This window comes from Vipera berus (assembly GCF_964194415.1).
Source record: "Vipera berus genome assembly, chromosome: 1".
NCBI classification, from domain to species: domain Eukaryota; kingdom Metazoa; phylum Chordata; class Lepidosauria; order Squamata; family Viperidae; genus Vipera; species Vipera berus.
This window is the reverse complement of record NC_138202.1, coordinates 34,192,440-34,216,050: the sequence shown is the minus strand read 5'-3', so window position 1 is coordinate 34,216,050 and position 23,611 is coordinate 34,192,440. Positions and strand designations below refer to the sequence as shown.

At 35.6% G+C, this 23,611-nt stretch overlaps 1 protein-coding gene across 7 annotated transcripts in view; it reads left to right on the top strand.

Moving 5' to 3' along the window:
• KLC1 (kinesin light chain 1) overlaps positions 1–23,611 on the top strand; it is a 45,088-nt gene that overhangs the window by 1,447 nt on the left and 20,030 nt on the right. For 5 of the 7 annotated variants that reach the window (XR_014024557.1, XR_014024560.1, XR_014024561.1 and 2 more), the window contains 12 exons: positions 8,774–9,035; positions 9,889–10,119; positions 10,650–10,728; positions 11,419–11,644; positions 13,474–13,561; positions 13,867–13,968; positions 16,578–16,751; positions 16,936–17,035; positions 18,280–18,329; positions 18,425–18,492; positions 20,721–20,829; positions 22,176–22,337. Coding sequence is in view for 1 of the 7 variants with exons in the window: in XM_081313292.1 (XP_081169418.1) it covers positions 8,774–9,035; positions 9,889–10,119; positions 10,650–10,728; positions 11,419–11,644; positions 13,474–13,561; positions 13,867–13,968; positions 16,578–16,751; positions 16,936–17,035; positions 18,280–18,329; positions 18,425–18,492; positions 20,721–20,829; positions 22,176–22,337 (1,651 nt within the window). In the remaining 6 variants the exon portion in view is untranslated. Of the gene's footprint in view, positions 1–8,773; positions 9,036–9,888; positions 10,120–10,649; positions 10,729–11,418; positions 11,645–13,473; positions 13,562–13,866; positions 13,969–16,577; positions 16,752–16,935; positions 17,036–18,279; positions 18,330–18,424; positions 18,493–20,720; positions 20,830–22,175; positions 22,338–23,611 lie in introns of those variants that run through there. The other 2 variants (XR_014024558.1, XR_014024559.1) reach the window with 1 other exon arrangement.

Sequence of the window (23,611 nt, the reverse complement as noted above, 5' to 3'; positions counted from 1 at the left end):
TGTGGAATAGTTTGGGTGGAGACATTTAATGAAATTTAGAAAGGCTGTAGCATTATAAGTCAAACTCAACTGTCTGATACCATAATAAAATAAAAATTAAAACTCAGATTTCAATCTTGTGTCTGCTTACCTGAGAGTACATAAGATAAGATGACCTTTATTGTCATTTTTTTACTGTGGGCACAACGGCACACATCAAAAATGAAATTTAGTTGCCCGTTCTCAAAGTGGAACACATACATGACACACACCTAACCATAACAGGCATTTTAATTAATTATATTTAGAATTTTTAATTTATTTTTAGTTTTTAATTTTAATTTATTGCACAGATGATTTTAATTTTATTTTTATCTTGATTTCTGTACTTATTATATGTTTTGTTGTTAGTCCTTCAGGAGATAGGGCGGGATATAAATCCCATCAATAAATAAATAAATAAATAAATATTATATACACATATGTATAGAGTAAACCATATTGAATTTGGCAGTTAATATGCCTAGGTAGACATTTATACAAATAAGTTGTAAATGGAATTAAGTATGTTTTTGTGAGCTTATTTTGAATCTGTATATTAAATAATGATAGAAGTATAAATGTTTTCCAAATAAATTTAAATAATGCAATATCATAGAAAATAACTTTTTCTAAAAATTGTCAAAATAAGTACAGTAACAATTAAAAACCAAGTTATAACTCTTGGAATGATAAAGAGAAGAATCATGAACAGTAAAGGTCAAACAGATTCATTAAACAAAGTCTTAATGTGTTATAAACCAGTAACTTTATTGTAGCAAGCAAATTGCTGATCAGGAAAACTATCATGAGATGATATCAGGCTTCAAGCTTGGAATAGTGTAGCCCTAATGCATACCAATTTAGCAAAGTTTATATGCCAAAATTTAATGCAATCAATTTTGGGAAGTCAGGATTGGATAACATTTCTATGTTATATTGCAGTAATCTGTCTTCCATGAGCCTGATAATAGGATTGATATATAGAATTAATACGACATTTTTGAAATTGCTAAATGGAGGTTGCATATAAAAGCATTAAAATAAAAAATATCTAACTGTAAAATATTAATATTTTAAAAATAACCATACTGTATTTGTGGCTTTTTTAAAGTGGAAAGAAAAGCAAATACGGTTTAGAATAAGAAGGTTAAGAAAAACTAGGTCGTTAGTTTTTCTAATGTTTGCAATTTCAAATATGTAACCTTTAATATGTAAAGGATGAAACATATCTAACATTTTTTTTAAAAAATGAAGACATTTATAAAATGAAGATCAGCATATAATATAGTGTTTAAGCAGAAGCATGTTTAAAAATTGTTGTTTTCATTTTCTGATTTAAGGAGTTCCCCATTAGGATCTAAACAAATCTGCACCTATTTCTCTTTCCTTTTGTTTCTTATTTTTTATCTGTTTATTTCTCTTACTTCCCTCAGTGCCCTTGGGATGTTAGATTGCACCCTGTAATGCAGCGTCTGGCTTCTTATTGTAGGCTGAATTCCCTTTGGACATGTGGATTAGCACAGCTACTCCTCTAACTCCATTTTTTTGATCTGCTTCAAAGCCATGCTTTGATATCCACATTTTAATTTTAAATCTCAGTATATACATTGTGACAACATGGTTTCTATATATTTCAGGATTATTTTAACGATCAGAATGAGTACTTCAGCACATAAGGCAATAGGAAACAAAACTATCTGAGCTGTTTAAATTTCTTTCTTCATGGGAGGAGGAAGGGAAATAGATCTTCAATTTTTAGAACCTCTATAAAGTAAAATCTTTCCTTTAGATTATTCTTAAGAGGATGAAGTATTTATAAGCTTGATAATATGTAGAGGAGTTTGAGTAATGAAATCTTTTAGAAAAATCGTCAGTTTATTTTCCATGTTTGATTACTGATGTGCAGATAGATGTTTGATCATAGAAAATAAGAATTTGTTTTAGCTGCTTTTTTAAAACATCCTTAAAAATTCACTGATTCACTAGAAGAATTTTTTTCCCTTTAGCTATTTTCAAATTATGTAATAAACATTCTAGTCTTTCTTGGAAAATACTGTAAGGTTGTTTTATTATAGGTTATAAGTAAGCTGTTTTAATTTAAAAGCTGGAAAAATTATAAGTAGACAAAATTGTAGCTAACATAAAGATTAGGATTGTGACATTTCAAGCTACTTTGTAAACAGCTTGTTTTCAGCCTTGGATGCCATTTGTAATATTTAATACTAGCTATACAGGTATTCCTAGACTTACAACCATAGTTGAGACCAAAATTCATATTACTAAGTGAGACATTTGTTAATTGAATTTTGCCCCATTTTATGACCTTTCTTGCCACAGTTGTTAAGTGAATCACTGTGCTAAAGTTAATAACACGGTTAGTAACTGAATTTGGCTTCCCCATAGACTTTGCTTGTCAGAAGGTTGCAAAAGATGATCACATAACCTTGGGACATGCAACTGTCATAAATATAAGTCAGTTGCTAAGCATCCAAATTTTGATCATATGCAATGGTCATAAGTGTGAAAAATGGTGATAAGTCAGTTTTCAGTGCCGTAACTTTGAATGGTCACTAAACACATTGTTCTAAGTTGAGGACTTTACAAGGCTGATATATGAATTTAAGAAAATTTATATGGCTGCCCAACACACTCTCACTCTATGCAGTTTACAAGGATAAAAACACAATATAAAAAAACAAACAATAATCCCTAGCCCCTCTGGCAACAACAGTTAAGCCATTTGATGAGCTCCATCCTACTCTGGGGTCCCCAGGCTGATTGGAAAACCAGGTCTTCAGGGCCTTACAAAATAGTGTCAAAGTGTGGACCAATCTTATCTCTGCAGGGATGTTGTTCCACAAGCCAGCATGGAGAAGATCTTCTATGAATGCTTCTGAAATTCTTTAAATGCATTAAATACCTAACATAATTTAAATGCATAAAATACATAAAAAGAATTCCATGCATATTGCCAATTGCATATATAATTGCATTATATAATTATGACAGACTTCATCTTTCATGTATTTGAAAGTAACAGGTCTGTTGCTTGACAGATTTGTTTTTGGTAGTGTATAGCTATATGATTTTGAATAATTTCATCAGATACAACAGGGATAAATTATTGATCTCACATTTTTAGGAGACTTGGGGAGGTGAAATGAGGCATTACTTTTCAGTAGCAATGCCAACCCTATCCTCTCAGAGTGGAGATCAGATTAGCGCTCTCCTCCTAAAAATGGAGTTATTTAGAAGCTTCTAAAATTGGAGTTGTTTCCAAGAACCTTTGTCCGATTTTACCACGCCATCTTTCACATTTATTTTATTATTTGTGTTTTTATAATGGGTGTTTTTGGGGTTTTTATGGAAGCTTGCACCATATATGTTTTATTTGGTTTTATGTAAACTGCTAATAGGTTTTTTTATTGTGATGGACTATAAGTGTGAAAAATAATTTTTTCCATAGAAATGGAAGATTGTATGAGAAGATGTTAGCCTTGTGATAAAGCTTTCAGAGTAGTCTTCTTGGAAAAGTTTGGTTGTCTATAGACTTATCCTTGTTCACTTTCTCTTTCATTGTGCTCATTTTCCTCTTTTACCACATCCTAATTTTTTGGTACCTTTCTTTACTTTTAGGCATAGTTCTTAGCATATTACTGAAGTCTGAATGTGGCTTCAGCCTAAAATCATTGCGCACTGCTACTTAAATTATGCCTAATTTGAATAGTGTTATTGTAATTCAGATTTAGTCTCCATGACATGATGAAGGTTTCTGTAAAATTTTTAAAATGTACATATTTGTTCAGCTATGTATTGTCCTATAAAAAGTATATTTCTATGTGAGTTTTGTGTAGGAAGTGATGTCTGTATTCAGACTTCAGTTAACCCATTTGTTAACAGCCCCAAAGTCTTCAATTTGAGCAATCAAGAATGTTTAGGAAAGAGAGATTTCACAAGAATAGCTATGCTAGACTGCCAAAATAATCTGAAGTGGGATTTCAGAAAATAATCAAAACTATCTAATTCTGAAAGGAATCTGCAGGAATTTTCATTTTCACTTTTATGGGAATACTGCAAATTTGACTATTGGGAATATTTGATTACTTTAAGATTTTTGCACAAGTTTGTTTCATGCATAATAATCCTCAGTTAAACTAAAAGAAGCCTCTCCTGCTTCCTTACTTCACTATCTCCATTTCTTAAATGATGAGTTCATTCACAGATAGTGAATCAGATTCTAACTGGGAAATTAGTTTAATCTTCATTTACCAGCCAGTATCTGAGATCATCATTTAGAGTAAACGGATTACATTCAATGCAAGAAAGTGTGAGTTAAAGGGAAATTTAATTTAAAGAGGCTACATACTCCAAGGTAAATTATATGAAGACTTTGAACTCAGTTTAGTAATGGGATTAGCTCCTCTGACTTTTTAAGTATTTGAATGAATTGGATGCACACATCACTCTAAACCAAGGGTAGGCAACCTTGGCTCTTTTATGACTCATGGACTTCAACTCCCAGAATTCCTGGTGGCTCAGGAATTCTGGGAGTTGAAGTCCACGAGTCATGAAAGAGCCAAGGTTGCCTACCACTGCTCTAAACTATAAAATTGGGTTTTATCCACATATTTATCAAATCAGCTATTGAGTTTGTAAATAAATTATAGTTGGAACAACTGAGGGCTTCAGAGCTGCATGTGAATTTAAGTGTAATTTTAAGGTAAATTATTTTATTGTTTATTTTTAGAACAACTCAAAAGGCCAACTGTGGACTCCATCCTAAGACTTCTGCCTTAGTGTGAACCATGATATTTGTTGATATCTCATAAGCATGATGTAGCATAAATAGATATTTCAAAAGCATGAAATATCTACATTTCTCAGTGTATGATAGTTCAGTAAGTTAATCTGTTTAAAACATTAAAGCTAACTGTATAATACTTCACCTATGATGTAACTGTTGAAAAATAGTGATCAATACATGAATTAGCATAGTGATTTGCTTTTTTGTATCTTGCAAAAATCTACTACCATTAGTTCTTATTTACTGACCCCAGTTGGAACCAGCAGTCTATTGTTAAGCAAAGTGATTGCTATGTGGGAAATAATGGGACTGTTTTCTTTTTACCCATTCCCCTGCCCTGTGGAATGCTCTCTGTGGTGCCACAAGAGCTAGCTTGCAGCAACTGCCCATAACTGACAAGACTACTGTAATCAATGTAATATCTTTGACATTTGTTTGCCCCTAATGATTTTACTTCAGTTTCCCTTTACCCCCTCTCTTCGGAGTGTTCTCTCCCGTAATGGGATAATTAGCAGTAAGGAATTATTGTTTATAATTAATTCATTGGAGAAGAAGTGATAAGAGAGTAAACAAGCACACAATGGAGGAATGCACATTGGAAGGAATGCAGTGGAGCCAGCAGCAATTGTGTTAGGCAAACAGCCTGTTCTATTCCCCTTTGGGTCCCTGCTTATTCTCTTATAATCCCTTCCTCTCCAGTCTCTCTACTCTGCAAGTGTATGTGTGGGGGGGACAGTGGGTCAGTCACAGGACAATGTATATTGACTGTAATGGTGATAATGTAACTGAGGAATATTGATAAGGTTATAAACACAGCCATTGGTTGTAAAATTATTTTTTTCAGTATTGAAATCTCCCTGAATGAGTCAGTTGGTAAATGAGATTTGCCTATACAGTAGTTGTCTGGAAAGAAAAGAATATAGAACTTATTGCAGAATAAGACCAAGGAGGATGATAAATTGTGTGCCAATGATATTTGGTGTCTAGGTATTTTTTCATGTATTGATGTGTACAGATGTGTTGCTTTTACAAAGAATGAATTAAAAAAATGATTTGGTGTTTGCAAATTTGATTTCTCATCTACCGGTACTCTAAAGTAAAATAAGTTTTTTAAAAAATGACTTCAATGAGATGGGCAGCATACACGTTTGATGCATAAATAACATGTTTTTCAATATTAGATTTTTAAAGCAAAGTCCAGGTACTTTGTATATCAGCTTTTTCGTCCCAACCAGTATGGCCAAATCATCTGGATGGTATCTGATTTATTAATAGCTGCTGTAGAACATGAAAAAAGGCAGTAGTTAAAAATAGAAAACAAGAAAGGAAGTAATGAGAAAAGTTCTTGTCCTGAAAAATGTGGAGAATGATCCAACATAGAAGCTGCATTTAGGTCCATGGTTCCCAAGCAGTATGCTGTGGTACCGTAGGGCATTGCAGCAAAATCATAGAGCACTGAGGGATATTTTGCTGCTTAGTAAATGGAACTGTTGGTGATCTGGGCTGTCACTATACATATGCTAGCTTGAGCATGATGAAAGTTTGGAAACTTGGTTTAGATATTTTTAAGATTTGTCAAGGTAAACTGAAGAAGAAATAGATATCTTAAAATTTCAATATTTTAAAATATAAACATAATTGATTCTGGGAGTGAGGGGAGTTATTCATCTGCTTGTACTTTCACTGGGTCAGATTTGGGAATGGCAGGCTTCACCTATCCTGCCAAGTTTGGTAACTTGGCATGATAAGAAGTATTGTTGGGTTTAGCTTACTAATTTATTTCATATATTTGAATATGCTGTTTAGCCAATTTATTTATTTATTATACATAGAATTAAGGCTACTGCTAAGCTTGTAAGCCGCCCTGAGTCTTCGGAGAAGGGCGGGATATAAATGGAATAAAAATAAAAATAAAAATAAATTTCCTTGTTTACAGTCAACTATAACAACAATATAGATACTTAGGAGCAAAGCAAGTAAACTGTAATAAGATCAACAGAGTTAAAATAAATTAAGACCCAGAACTTTAAAGCCTGAGAGGACAAAATCTTTTCAGGGCTGCTTACTGAGGAAGTAAATACTATGAGAACATGGATTATATTACATTTCTCGATACTGAATTGATAACTAATAGTTTTATAGTGTGTACCAATTACGGAGATTATGGAAGTTTATGCTAGCAGTATCAAATGATAATCTAAAATTCTGATTTTAAAGTCACCATTCCATGAAAATATATGCGGTTACCTGGAATTTAGACCATATTAGTATGGCAATTATAATTCTTTTATTCTGTATGATGTGAGCCAGTCTATGTGACAAGGAAAAAACTGGACCAGAAATAGGAGCAACAAAGCATGGCTATGACAGGATTGAGAGACAGGACAGCCACTCATTTCCCTATGACCGAACTCTTGAGAAAAGTAATGAATAGAGCTAAGTCCAATAGTTGCTGCTGATATGCCTTTCTTCCCCCTGTGTTTTTCCATTGAAAGATAGAAAAAAGAAAAGATTTCAGACAGTACATGGCTGGATGCCAAGTGCCCCATGATCATTTGCAATTTCCTTTCTGGCTTCCTCAGAAAGTCAGTGGGGAAGCCAAGCAAGGAAAATTGCAAGGTGCTTGAATAAGCCTTTTCCATCCGTGCACCCTTCCCCAGCCACTCTGCATTTGCTTTGTTTCGGCCATATGTGCACCTCCATACATTCTCCCCAACCTGCACCTCTCATGTACCCTCCATGACCCTCCGCCACACTTCTCATGCACATTCATGCACTTTCCCTGACTTGCCTGACACCTCTTGTGCATCCTCTTCCAACAATCCTGACTCAAGCAGGTTCTCTAGTCTAGTTCTCCCTCATGCATCCTCTCCAGCTCATGCCTCTCACACTCTCTGACCTGTGTGTGCCTGTCATGCAACCTCCTTAACTCTCTCCCACATCCCTTCTTCTTTCTTCCCCCGTGTGGCCGCAGCTATTAACTTCCTGCCAGGTTGGAATTGACTGGTTGTGGGAAGTGGCAGGAAGTTGCCTTGCCTAATGATTATGGAATTCAGTTAATGACAGTAACCAGAACTGTAAGGATTGTCATTGCTAAGTGACCACATTGCTTAGCAATGGAATTTCTGGTGCAAATTTCTGTCATAAGTCAAGGATTACCTGTTTTAAATGTCAGAGCTGCATTGCTGCCTATGGAATTATTTGTTGAGCACTTTATATTGATATGCTTATTTATCTTCTGCTTACAACTGGAATCCTATTCAATATTCAGTATATAATTAATAGAACCATAAAATGTCTTTTGATACTATGCTTTCATGTTTGTGAGTTTTCCAGAGAATATTGTATATCAACTACCACAAACAGGTATTTCATGATTGGATCATCTTATTTGGGGCTTGTGAAATATAGGTAGCTAGATATTATTCTGTAACATTTCTGTAATCCTCTATTGAAGATTGAACTTGTGATTTTTTTCCCCACGAGTTTTAGGATTGTATACATTTTATTAGCTTTAAGAGATATCCAGGTCCTGGTGCTCAGTGGTTGTAGGAGGTGATATCTAGACATTATCAGAATGATATCTACAGTCTACCTTTAATATACAGTGCCATAAACCATTTAGTTCCACAGAATAAGCAAACACAAACATCACATAGAATGTACATTGTATGAAAACAGAGAAATTTTCTCATCCCCAAGAGGGGTGAAAGTCATGTGAAGCTCCTTACATAGGGACATGACATAATGTAACAACAGTCTCTCTGCTCTGAGTTTAAGGGAAGATGAGCACCACATATCATTGTGATGGTTTCCAGAAAATAAATGCTGTTGGGCATAATTATTAGTAAATAAGTTGCATTATGGGTATATGAACTAAAACTTTCATATTGAAATAATGTATTTAGATAGCATTTAAATAATATCTCTGAAACATTTTTTTCCTAGAATGTATGACAACATGTCCACAATGGTGTATCTAAAAGAAGACAAATTGGAAAAGCTCACTCAGGATGAGATTATTTCCAAGACTAAACAAGTGATTCAAGGCCTAGAAGCCTTGAAGAATGAGCACAATTCCATCTTACAGAGTTTACTTGAGACACTAAAATGTTTGAAGAAAGATGATGAGACCAATCTGGTGGAAGAAAAATCAAATATGATTCGAAAGTCTTTGGAAATGCTAGAATTGGGTCTAAGTGAAGCTCAGGTAAATAAAATGCATAAAAATAGCTTTATTTAATCAGTGATATTCAAAACCAAGGTGGAAGGTTGGTATTGTAATTCAATAAATATGATTGTATACAATCAATATATAACATGTCTCTGTGCTTTGGAGAAATCTGTGACTTCAGCACACATACCCTTTCAGTGCAGTTTTTACAATAATTTACCCTCTGTTTTCATCTGCCTTTAGGAAAGTCTTATTTGTTCCTTGGTGTCAGGCTAAACCCTAACATCAATAGGAGAATTTTAAAAAAAATCAATTGACATTCCTATGAAGGAAACTACTTTACTTTCTGATTTTATTAATTTACAATTTTATTTTGTTCTAGGTTTCCCACATGGCATAATCAATATACTTATGCATACTTACATATACACAAACTCATGTTTCTAGAGTCTTGACATGTGTACTTCGTATGGTAGTCTGTTTTTCAAAAGATAGAAATTTAATATATTATTCTTAAAGTATTTTTTTATTAAATGTATCATTTTTATCATAAATGATCTATTTTTAATATACTGCTCTATACACTGACCTCTGGTGAATGTCATAAATACATTAATAATAAATGTTTTATAAATGTTTTAGACATTAAGGCATTTTTATTCTTCTTAGATAATATTTATGCTTTGTTTCCTATGTCATGGCTTTCCATCTTTTGTTTTTAATGAAGTCAGCTCTTTAATTTATTGGTTGGTGGCTATTGTCTATCTCTCTCTCTCTAGCTATCTTATCGCCTGTCTGTCTAATCAACACGTGTTTCCTCATTGTTTTACAAAATGTTTAACTGCTAGAATTCTGAATCAAACAAATAACAATTTTTGGTGCATTCTAGGTGATGATGGCTTTGTCAAATCACTTAAATGCTGTAGAATCAGAGAAGCAGAAATTACGTGCCCAGGTTCGTAGGCTGTGTCAAGAAAACCAGTGGCTAAGAGATGAACTTGCTAATACCCAGCAGAAATTACAGAAAAGTGAACAGTCTGTGGCTCAGCTGGAAGAAGAAAAGAAGCACCTTGAATTCATGAATCAGTTAAAAAAATATGATGATGATATATCACCTTCAGTAAGTAGCTTCAGATAAATTACATGATTTTCTTTAAATTCCTTTCTGTGAATGAATGTTACTCTGAAAATATTTTTAATTTTTAAGGCAGATTTAATTTCTTTAATATCTGTAAGTATGGACAAAGACTGTATAATCTTTGTGCATGACGTGAATCTTGCTTATATATTGTGTAATTTTGTAATATTTTTATAACGCAGCCTCTTTTGAGTCCAGTATTTACTTGAGTTCGAGTTGGAAGCCAAAGGACAGATATATGGGACAGGCCAGAAATTAAGGAAGTACAGTTATATATTTAAAACCAGTTAATTTCCAGTTTCCCAAATGCACCTTCTAATCTAAGTATGCTATATATGCTATACATTTTATTGATTTGATTTGATTTTTATCTTACCACAATCTAACAACTCTTGGTGGTTACATTTTCACAATAAAAAGAACAACAGAATTAAAACAACGTACAATCTAAAGTAAAAAAAAAATTTGGATTCAGCAATTTTAACACTCTGAATATTTGGGATACATTTTAGGAGGACAAAGACGCAGATTCTGCCAAAGAGCCACTGGATGATTTATTCCCCAATGATGAAGATGACCAAGGACAAGGAAGTAAGTTACAATTGTAACTAATATTACTAGACTTACCAGGCTATACCCTGAATCTGCCCTTCATTTCTGAAACTGAATCTTGTGTTAGTAAGCCTCCACCCAAAATTTGAAATTGCAGAAAACTTTTGGTTCCCTCCATTCACCCCCAGTTGCGTTGTCTAACAATTACTAGTGAATGGGTCCCTAACTTTTCTTCTTTTTCATGAGCTGAGCTATATTTTAAAAAACCAGGTAATTTGAAGAGAAAAGCAGTATGAAAGTACTTTAACTTTGTTTACAGAATGCGTCCAAAAAGATGTATTCTCAAACAGTAGCATGTCATATTCTTAATTGTAATATAATATTTTATACGTAAAACATTAGTGTATATGCTACTAATGAAGGTCAATTCAACTATAGGTGGTTGGTTGATTGGTTTATAATGAAATACTGTAGTTATAGTCAAGGCTACTTTAAATGGTATACAAAATCAACAGCTGCAGCTATTGCCACAATATTAATATATCATACAGTAAAATATAAAATGATGGGTAAAATTGTAATGAATATAGTGTACCTGCACTGAGAAATTTATAGCTGTCAAGACCCAAAGTCCTTCTGGAACAGTCAGATTTTTATGAGCTTCCAAGAGATTGGCAACTAATCTTGCCTCAGAATTTAATGGGCTTATTCTGATTATTTTATTTCCAGTTCAACAGCCACATAGCAGTGCAGCAGCAGCTGCCCAACAGGGTGGTTATGAGATTCCAGCAAGATTAAGGACCCTTCATAATCTTGTCATTCAGTATGCTTCCCAAGGTAGATATGAGGTTGCAGTTCCACTTTGTAAGCAAGCTCTTGAAGACCTTGAAAAGACTTCAGGACACGATCACCCTGATGTTGCCACTATGTTGAACATACTTGCATTAGTATACAGGTTAGTAAATAGTTTTAAAAATATTGCATGTTTAGAATGCTACAGTGCAATGTTTTATTTATAAGACAGTTAAAAACATCCCCATTTAGCCAACACCCCAAGCCCAGAGGCTAACAGGAAAGGCCAGGTTTTTATAGTTTTACAAAATCTTAAGGTAAAGGTAAAGGTAAAGGTTCCCCTGCACATGCGTGCTAGTCGTTTCCGACTCTAGGGGCCGGTGCTCATCTCCGTTTCAAAGCCGAAGAGCCAGCGCTTGTCCGAGGACGTCTCCGTGGTCATGTGGCTGGCATGACTAGACGCCAAAGGCGCACGGAACGCTGTTACCTTCCCACCGTAGTGGTCCCTATTTTTCTACTTGCATTTTTACGTGCTTTCGAACTGCTAGGTTGGCAGAAGCTGGGACGAGTAACAGGCGCTCACTCTGTTACGCGGCACTCGGGATTCGACCCGCCAAACTGCCGACCTTCTGATCGACAAGCTCAGCGTCCTAACCCACTGAGCCACCGCGTCCCTTACAAAATCTTAAGTGTGGGTAAATTGGCCTAGAGAGACAGGGCCACCATGTTTTCTCCCCAAGGTCCCAAGGAAAGGGGATTTGGAGTGTCTGGTTGTGGACTGATTCAACAGGACTGGCAAATTCTGCTTGGAGTATATAAATTCTGCTTGGAGTATATATGTTTTCTCCCCAAGGTCCCAAGGAAAGGGGATTTGGAGTGTCTGGTTGTGGACTGATTCAACAGGACTGGCAAATTCTGCTTGGAGTAAATGATTCTGTAGGTTATCTCAATAAAACTAGATTTATAGACCCATTTATAGACCCATTCCATTAACCTTCTATTTCCTTTTCCAGAGCTTTAAGAAAGCCAAAGTATAATTAGGTTGATAACCAAGTAATCAATTCAGGATGGAAATTTTATTCACAGGATTTTATTTTATAATGTCACAATATTTCCAGATCTATGTGGCGGAGATCTGAACCCAGAGGCCTGTCACTATGTTCCCATATGTAGACAGAATAGCTACCTACAATGTCATTAAACACTGTAATCTTATACAGTGTTAACCTATTTGGGACTAAGCCTCATTAAAATGAATAGGATTAGACACAGACTCTGCTATAATTAACATATTGTCTTGTCAAACCCAGAAAAAGATGAGCTATATTTTTGCTGTCTCATCTTTTTCTATGCCCAGACTGCTCATCTCTTTGATAGTTAGCCAGTAACATTAGTTGATAGATAGTGATCCTTATTTGTGTCATTCTCCAGGCATCTAAGCTAGAATGTCCAATTTCTTGTTTTAAAGTAATTTAGCCTAGGGCTGCTCGGGCTGCCTGCGCTCTGGTGTGACAGAGTCTGACATGTTCTCCCTTGAGATGTGTTCAGTTAACTAAACAGCTGAAAAAAAGAAGTCTTCCCACTCCTTAGCAAGATTTCTCCCCTCCCCCATCACTAACTGAGCTATTCAACCTGGAAGCTAGAATTTTATATATACAAGTCTTATCAATCCTATTATTCCAGGATATATTAACGTTATTTTTTTTAAAAAAATCCTCTTATTTTTGTAGGTTTCCACATGGCTAAGTAATACATGGTATTATTTCAGCTACTGTATGTCTGGTAGTTAAAGCCCAGGAACTAAATTCACTTTTGTTTTAGTATTGTCTTCACAAATGCTTATGGTGATTCCACAAAATAAAGGTTTAGCTTCATTGTTAGCTTCACTAACAGCTACATGAAATATGATGAAGTGAAGTGTTGAATATTTACATAATGTTTATATAAAGCATTTATAACTAGTGTATGTTAAATGATTTCTTCCCAATTTAGGGACCAGAATAAATACAAAGATGCAGCAAATTTACTGAATGATGCCCTGGCCATTCGTGAAAAGACCTTAGGCAAAGATCATCCCGCGGTCTGTATATTCATTTTAATGTTAAACTTGAGAGGAAGGTTTTAAAGTTTATTGTTAAACATAATTGAAGTTAGAGAACCTTCAATTGTTTTGAATTTGTAATAACTGAATACAAATCTTTTTAGCTTTATTTATTTACTTTCTTGATACATGCATCAAGTGTACAGTATATTCCTCTGCTGAAACTGATATTGTCTATAATTGTATTTCTTGAAGTATACTAAAATATAAGTATGTGAGCTATTTAACTTAATCATTTCAGCAGGTGTAGTAGTTGATCTAGTAGTGTTTGGTTTTTCTTGCAGGTTGCAGCAACTTTAAATAATCTTGCTGTACTTTATGGGAAAAGAGGAAAATACAAGGAAGCTGAACCTTTATGCAAGAGGGCTTTGGAAATCAGAGAAAAGGTAACATTTATCTAGCTTTGGGTGGTGTAGAAAAATAATTCCTAAAATTGTAATAATAATAACTTGCCACATACTTTTACCAAATAACCCAATAATTACAAATGAAGCCAGTAAAATTAGCTTAGAATCCAATAAACAAATATTAATATAAACCAGAATACCATTACATTTAAAATATTGCCCTCAGTTATTTTTGTTGAAGCTATCTTACAATTATAATATTGGCAGTACAGGTAGTCCTTAACTTACGACTGAAATGGAGCTGTCCATTATGTTTGTAAGTTATGACAGTCATAAAGTGGGTCATCCACATGACTGATCAGATTTTGCAATCTTTTTTGTAATGCTAGTTACGTAAACACTGTGGTTGTTAAATGAACCAAATATTTCCTATGTCCGGTTTTGTCGAAAACCAGAAGTAAATACCAATTTTGGGCAAAAATATCATAAACTATGGTTATGTGACTGCAGGATCCTGCAAACTGCCATGTAGGCCAGTTCCCAAATTATGTAATGGGGGGTGGGTGGTGGGGTGGCTGTTGGAACTTCAGAACTGAGTTGTAGGTATCCTGGAGAGGTCTGTCAGAATTTAAAAGTTGCTAAGCAACCAGTGGTACATTGAGGACTACTTATATGCATGCAGACTAGAGAAGAAAACTATGTATGCAGTTAGGACTTTTTTTTTGTTATAAATATTTGGTGCAATACAGATATATGGCAGTTTGTTATTACAGAGCAGTAAAATATTTGTAATAGGACAGGAATGGTTGTTAACAAGGAAGATTGTATAAACCTTTTTGCAAGTAGTTTTATAAGATAATCTGCATACCAAAACACCCCAGTGAAAGCATTAGCACATGCGGCCGGGGGGGGGGGGAGAGCTAAAACATTTTTAAAAAATAGTTGTTACATGAATATTTTTTTCATTCTAAGGGAAACTTCCTTAATCACAGAATTTCTAATTTAAAAAGAAAAAGATTGGGAAGTTTTTCCACTTTGCTAGCTAAAATCTGAGAGCATGAGAGCAAAAGGGGATTCTGAAGAAAGCAGTAAGAATGACATGATGGACACTGGGAAGTTGAGCAATAGGGGACAAAGATAATTTCCTACAGGGCTTTTTCTATCAACATGATGGAGTAAAGAAATTAATGAAGTTGGAGAGGTATAAATAAATGAGAAGAAAGTCTGAAGAAATAATGTGAAATTATATAACCAGGGATTTTCAATACTTTAAATGTGCGCATGTTAGATTTAAATTAATATGATTGGCATATCACAACAAAATAATTGCCCAGTCCTTTGTTTACTGAAAATACTCTAGATTAAACCCTTCAGAGACTACAGGTAGTCCTTAAAACAGTTCATTTAGTGACTGTTCAAAGTTACAATGACACTGAAAAAAGTGACTTATGACTATTTTCAACTGTTGCAGCATTCCCATTTGATGGCATTGTCATGTGATCAAAATTCAGACGCTTGGCAACTGACTCATATTTATGATGGTTGCAGTAGCCTGGGATCATGTGATTACCTTTTGTAACCTTCTGGCAAGCAAAGTCAATGGGGAAGCCATATCCACTTAACAACTGTGTCACTACCTTAACAACTGCAGTGATTCACTTAACAACTGTGGCAAGAAAGGTCATAAAATTGGGCAAAATTCATTTAACAACTGTTTCAATTGTGGTCATAGGTCAAGGACCACCTGTAGTTATTAACTCTTAAATAACTCTTGTGTTCTAAGAAAGATAGTATTCCCCAAACAACCCATAATTGTGCTAGAAAATTTGCTTTGGCCTTCCAATATGTTTTTGTAAATAGAATCAATGGAAGAATCATTTATGATACTTTCTTTTCTCATCCAAAATGCCAACCTTACCAGGTAGATCAGACAGGAGACATGACTATAATTCTACTTTATTGTAAAGCTACATTATTAGAATCTTGCAAATCTGAAAGTAAAAATCTGCTGTTTCCTTTACAAACCAAGAAACTAGGGAGGGGCCTTATGAGCCTCTTGCTCCGCCCACTATCCAGCTGACAGCTATGCCTTCTCTTATTTAATTATTCCCATGCAGCTTTTCTTCACCCCATCTCCAAAGGTCTTTCCCATGTAATTATACAAAACTTCCAAGTAAAGACACTGGTTATTAGAGCTGTCCACACTTGTTTAACTGTAAGCAATTCTGTAAAGTTATACTTGAAAACTTTAAAGCATTTTAACAAGAAAATCATAAATCGTTAACAACTGCATTGCATGTAAATAAATCCTGGTAATGTTGATTGACAAATTTTGGACTTGGGATATAATTAAGTGGTTAATTTCAGAGAAAGATAGTTTGCAATATTTTTATATGACTTATTTATAATATTAAAAATAAAATTCATTGTACTAAATTCATTATAAGAATATAAGAAACATAAGAAAAATTAGAGAAGTAAATGTGATAGCAGTAATTCAATCAGCCATTAACTGATAAAAAATTAAAACATGTAGGTCCGCTGACGAAAGAGTATAAAGATTATCTCCATACCTCAATCAATTGGATACTGTAGTAATCGTATCTGAGAAAGAAAAGTATTAATGTGAAATTCCTCTTTATTTCTAGGTGCTGGGAAAAGACCATCCAGATGTTGCCAAACAGTTAAATAATCTGGCATTACTATGTCAGAACCAGGGAAAATATGAAGAAGTAGAATACTATTATCAGCGAGCACTTGAGATCTACCAAACAAAACTGGGGCCAGATGATCCAAATGTAGCAAAAACAAAGAATAATTTGGTATGTTTGTATAGGAGAATAAAAAGCAGAGAAGCAACTCATTGTGGTTCTCCCTTGCTGAATATCTTAAACTGATTTCAAAACACTGTGTCTTAGCTGCTGGTTCGTCCTACAAATGCTTACACAAGTGATAATACTGATATTTAAATTTAAAATATGCTAAAGTAATGGTTTCTCTCTTCAGGCATCCTGCTATTTGAAACAAGGGAAATTTAAGCAAGCAGAAACTTTGTACAAAGAGATTCTTACTCGTGCCCATGAAAGAGAATTTGGCTCTGTGGATGGTAAATGTTTATATTATGAAAAAAATGTTAGACGTGGAGATTTTTTTTCCAAATGATATGGTGTATGGCATGTTACATATTTAAAAATAACACAAAATTTAGACATATTAAAAGTGTTTATTTCTATGTTAGTTCTGCAGATCTGGGCACAGTTATTTTTTCAAGTGATACATATTTTAAATTGTACTTGGAGGCATACCCAACCCCCACTTTAAATTGAGCAGATTTCTCTCTCCCCCCCCCCCAATATATTACTAAAACTCCCTTGTCTGCAACCATTAACTGGACATAACAGTGCCCCATAGAGCAAAAATTTTTCAACCAGGATATTTCAAATAGGCTTACTTACAGAATGCATTCAAAATCCAGGAGCCATGACTCTTGTTGAACTGAAATTTGGCTAATTTTACAAAACATTTTATGTCTTATTTTATTTGTATTATAAAACATAATATGTTCAACATGGGCTACTTTTGAGACAGGTACATTTCTGAATATCTTCCTGAAGCTTTAACAACATTTCTAGTACGTTAGAAGCTCTGCCATTGTTGAATGCATTGAGGAGTCTAGTAAGGAAATAGCTCTAACATGATGACTCAGGAGGTCACGGGTTGTTTCAGTGCATAATGAATAAGGGATGGAAGAATCATTTTTTAAAGCAAAACATTCAAATGACATTGGTTACAATTATCTGTCTGCTTTTAGGCCTCTTTTCATAAGTAATAGAATTCTTCACAGTGTCGTAAAATATAGTACTAATAAAAATAAGTCAGCTGAGTGTTGTTTTACACAAAAAATACAGATTGTATATAGTAATTATAGTGTAGTGGCTTCATTGCACTAAATCGGTTATGTCAACAAGGATGTGTAAGTTGTCAGAAATACTGTGATAAATGAAAAACTTCATATGCTTTAGCAGACAGCAGTGTTCTCTCAGCCTGCTATTTGAAGGCTGGTTGAGATCAGAGCTACTTTAAATAGAACAATTTTTTCCACAGCTTCTAGTAAGCTAGATGCATTTTGACACAGTGGGATGAGATAACTTTCTATGGCATTCACCTTATTTTAAAAAAATTAGAATCTTTACAATAATAGAAGTACGAGCTACAAGTTAACATTGACCAAGATGTTTTAGAAACTAGCAGAGTCTAGGATAGATTTTTCTATATATTTATAAAATGCTTCCTTAACCATTATTCTGGAACGTGTGGTAATTTTATTTCACAATTCAATATTTTACATAGATGAAAACAAACCGATCTGGATGCATGCTGAGGAGAGAGAAGAATGCAAAGTAAGGAATTAAAGAACAGAAATGTATTTATAAGCAAATACGTTGTTAATTTATACTCCACTTTTCTGCTCCTTAATATATTATTCTCACTTTAGGGAAAACAAAAAGATGGCACTACATTTGGTGAATACGGAGGCTGGTACAAAGCTTGCAAAGTTGACAGGTAGGTGTATTTTCCCCAAAACATTTCTAGCATTTGGCTGTGGCCAGTGCTATGAATTCTGAAATGAAAAGAAATCATAGTGGGTAAAAAAGCCTATATCATTTTTTTTAAATTGTGTCATAGTATCAGAGTCTCTGCTTTCTAATGTGATATTTTTTTTCATTTAAAAGAGGAGATATGAACTTTCTAGTTTGCAAACTGTTTTTCTGTTTAATTCTTCGGGATCAGTGACAAGAACACTAACTTTCACAATCTCCTGCTTGTCTATTGCACTTGATGCTTGTGGTGTGATATCAGTGGACTAAACGTATTTTACCCCTGCTAGATAGGCCTATGTCTTATTTCTAAACATTCAACATTCTTCAAAACGTTGGAGGGATGTATAAGAAAATGATCATTTTACCAAAGCTACAGGTAGTCCTCAAGATACCACTGTAATGAAGCTTGCCCATTATGGTTGCAAGTAGTGATGGCTATTAAGCGAGACAGCCTCGCTTAACGACTCCCCCACCTCCCTGATTTTCCTTGAAGCAGCTGTTAAATGAATGTGTGGAATGTTAAGTGAAGCACAGGGTGCTTCAGGTGTGGGGGAGGCCTTTGGAGGCCTAGCACAGGCCCAGGCCCATGTCTCCCCCACCTCCCAAGACCCCCCATGCTCTGCTTTCCAGCCCTTAGGTCTCCACTGGCCTTTTCCTCCCCCCCTCTCCCCCCAGTCTCCACAGGTCTTTCCCTCCCCCTGGTCCCCACAGGTCTTAGCATGGATGCCTACCTCACCAGGCCCCACATACTCCTCCTCACTTACCTTTTGAAACTCTATGCATGGTGGTGAGGTTGCCTAGGTGATGAGGCTGCCTCCTGGAAGCAGCTGTCATTTTTAACACCGCCCCCCCAATTCTTTGCTGGTACATCAGAATGGTAGCTGCTTCCATGAAGCTACCATGGAGCCCAGGGACAAACTACTTTGCTTTGCATCTAGAGGTGCAGAAAGTTTCTGCAGTATTGTGCAGACCGCTTAAGGCAGCAAAACAGAGTGATTTTTCCTGGGCCGCATGGTGGCCTCACAAAAGTAGCCGCCAATTTTCCAAACTAGAAATTTAATGGGCCCTATCAGATTAATAGCTATTTTAAAACTATAGAGGTTACAATTATTCAGGAAACCTGTTGTTAACAATGTGCAAACTTGTTCATTCCAAAATGAGTAGTTCCAGAGAACTGTGCAACATTTTGTTCCCCCTAGGCCAGCCTCTTCTTGGAAAGTGGAAGAGGTTGCAGGTTTGGGCAGTTAATTCTTGAAACCAGAAGCATTTGAAGTGTTTCCAGTGTTCTTGATCAAAAAAGGCTGTTCCATCTGTAATGTTTTCTGTAAAATTATCTCAAACTATTTTCAGTTCAGAGGATTTACAGTATTTCCAGAAACCATAAAAAACCATCCACCAGAACAGTAGAGAAAAATCTTAAATATTCTCAAGAATATTCCTGAGTTGCCTGAATAAACTGTTTTGCAAAGCCCTCTGCAGAACCTAGCTACAGAGTGTTGCTCTGCCAAGGGTTTGATTGATGAAGCTAATGGATTTACTATAGGGATTAAAAGCATTTTGTGGCCTAAAGTGGTTATACTGGACAAGCAGCATAACCACTGGCCCTTGAGAGAAAGAGCTTCAAAGGGAGTAGCACTTCGTATATTTGTGTTATTGCTATTGCTCTTTGTTTCTAATAATTCCTATTTTTAATATTGATATGGCATTGAACTTGTAAAATGTTATTAAGAGGTGGTTTTACTTTTATTGGAATAAAAATGTTCACACGTGCTGTAAAGTGTGATAAATCAATGCAGAGTATTATATATCATATTTTTATGCAGTTCTTTTTTTAAAAAACTGAACAAAGTTGATAAATGAAAATTGATAATACAATTTGTATGTTTTAAAGCTATTGCTTTAGAACTAGTGTAGCTATAAAATGGATTAAAATAACTATGAAAACAGTTTATGCCCTTTGCAAGTATATTCTCCAAAATCACTTATAATGTTAAAGCTGATTTCTGCATGAAAATAGCAAACGAGTATTTAAATTCAATGCAGTTAGGAAATAAATGCCCATTACTTTATTATTTAGGCTTAAGATGAGCATTGGCTTTTAATCTTCCACTGCAGTCTTAAGCAGGATTGCTGCAATAACAGGTAGTTGTGGATTGCTGTCAGAAAATAATTTTGATTTTTAATTAACAGTCCAACAGTTACAACTACTTTAAAGAACCTTGGAGCACTTTACAGACGTCAAGGCAAATTTGAGGCTGCTGAAACACTGGAAGAGGCAGCAATGAGGTCCCGTAAACAGGCGAGTACTATTACACAAAAAGTTTCTTCAAAATGTTTAAAGTGTTTAATATAAATTTAGGAACAACGGATGATATGTATTCCTTTATTGCATGAAATACTAAAAAGGCTGCCATAAAGAGGCCAAACCAACAGGTTCAAGGATATCTTTGCAGCAAAATGCACCACTGACTACATCAGGAAATAGCAATTCCAAGCGCTCTTAAAAGTCATTGACCCCAAGTCTGTGCCCAGTACAAGAATCCACTGCTAGCATCTTTGACAAATGACCATTCAGTATCTGTCTAAGCACCTCTGTTTAATCAGTGACGCATAGGAGCACAGTTTGCATACATAGGAGCTTAGCAGGCCGACCATAAAGGAGTCCTTTTTACATTTTTAAATGAATACCAGTCTCCAAATCAATAAACAAAGATCACTAGAGAATGTAGCAGTGCATAGAAAACAAGGACAAATGATCAGTGATAGCACCAAAGTAAAAAACGTGCAAGAGCTATCCAGAAAACTTGCTTTTCAGATGCATCCAGAAAGCCTAAAAGAAACGGCAGCATATCAAGGTGATCTGCATAGATTTGGGAGACAAATTTGAACGATGTTGATAATGGTTAGCTTTATTCAGCTATTGTCCTTTTGTCTTGCTGATTATGGAGGTTTCAAACTATCTTTGAAAAAGACAGTTACTGCATATAGAAAGGTATCCTGTATCCCAGCATTGACAAGAAAACCAAAAACTTGTATGGAGTGCACACACACCTAACCAGCAAAACAGACAGACAATTCATGGCATGATGATTTTGGCTGGGGAAGAATGGGCCTCCAGCCTGAGCACCAGTTTCATGCTCTGTACACTGTTGCTTGTTCTTTGAGTACATGATGCCTCAGCACAAGCCCAACCTGTTTGTGACCCAGTTGGGTTAGGGCCTGGAGTCCAGCAACACTGTTACTGGCCATATATGTTGAAGGTAGGACATGTGGATGAATCTTGTTCTAATGTATATTCTGCAGGGACTAGGTAAGCCCATGTGGACTCTGTTGAAGTATGATGCTTATTTAGTGACTTGCTCAGAGACTGAGGACTCCTGGGTGAGCCATCCATTGTGCATTCAGTGTGATCGAAAGAGACACAATCAAATCTCTGCTCCAGTGTCAAGCCCTAACAAGTTGAACAAGATCAAGGAAGCAAATTTTAGTAAAGGATATTTAGTACTATTCTGGGGGTAAATACAGAATCTTGGAAACTATAAAAAGATTTTCTTCATTTATTGTGAGTTTTAGGCGGACTCTCTGAATGATTCAATTCGAAAAGCTGCTCACTAATGTTTGTTTTGTCTTTCTTTGTTGTAACAGGGACTTGACAATGTTCACAAACAAAAAGTTGCTGAAGTACTTAATGATCCAGAAAGTATAGAGAGAAGGCAAAGCCGTGAGAGCCTTAATATTGATGTGGTAAAGTATGAGAGTGGACCTGATGGAGGAGAGGAAGTGAGTATGAGCTTAGAATGGAATGGGGTGAGTACAGTACACAGTGCAGTCAAGTTTTTATTCTGTTGGTATTATAAAATATTCTTGGTTTATATTTATCTGCGTAAAATCCTGCTTTTTATATTTTAAAATTAATTGGATAATACTCAAATGGGGAAAATCTAGGAATTAATATTTGGATCTTGCTGCGCATGCTTGAATGCTGATTGAATGTCCTAGTTAATATAGGGCCTAAATCAAGCTAATGGTTTTTTTAGTGGAAGCAAAGTATGACAGTCACATGCTTGTATTCTTTACTACTTAAAAAGTTTGCTGATTCAGGAAACAAACACTGCTGTAAACTCAGATGGAATGATATAAAAGAAAAAAAAAACCTGGACGGTGTATTGTGAAAACAAAGTGAAAAAAAGTTTTGCATAAATGAAATCCACTTTTTTTCCACAGAGGTAGTCCTCATTTAACAAACATTCATTCATGGTGCTAAATAACTGGTTTGGTCATGTGATTAAAATTTGGATGCTTGGCAACTTGGCTGTACTTATGATTGCATAGGTTCTTCAACTCCTCTCACTTTCCCATCCCCCGATCTGTTATTTGTCTTTTTGGTCACCTTGTACAATGGACTCTTTGGTGGTGGCAGCACCAGCGATGGTGGTGATAGTGGTGGAACTAAAATAGGCCCAGCCAGCCACACCCAAGTCTACTTATGCCATTCCTCAGATAGGACTCACTGTTGCCTAAATTATGCACAGCGTTCTTATAATGCTTTGGAAGACCTCAGAATACTTTTGAAGCATTGTGAGATTTAGAAAATGAGACGAGTGGCCTCAGGAAGAAGGTCTGGCATAGTCAGCAGCTGCCTCACCTACAGCCAGGTTGGGCATGCCTCATCAGCGGGAAGAAGATGGTAAAGATCAGCTGGGTGTGGTAGCACTTGCAGAGTGTAGGGCAGTGGTGATGACTGGGACTTTGTGCTGTGGCTGTAGTTGGCTGCAGGGTAAGGCTCTGCGTTGCTGAGGTTGAAGAAGGGTTCCAGGGGGCAGTGATGGCTGGCTAAGGCTGCTGAAGGCCTTGGGCCTCTTATTTCAGCCCCACTGTTGCTGCTGCCGCCAAGGAGTACTGCTGTGCAGAGTGGCCAAAGGCAGAGATGGAAAGGAGATAGGAAGGTGGGAATGCTGAAGAGGAGGCTCCCGTAACTTACTGGGGCTCAGGACAGGGAAGGATCAAGCCAGGAATGGCTTGGATGTAAGTGGGTCCTTGCTTATTCACCAGTGGGATGCAATTAACAATTGCAGTGAAGA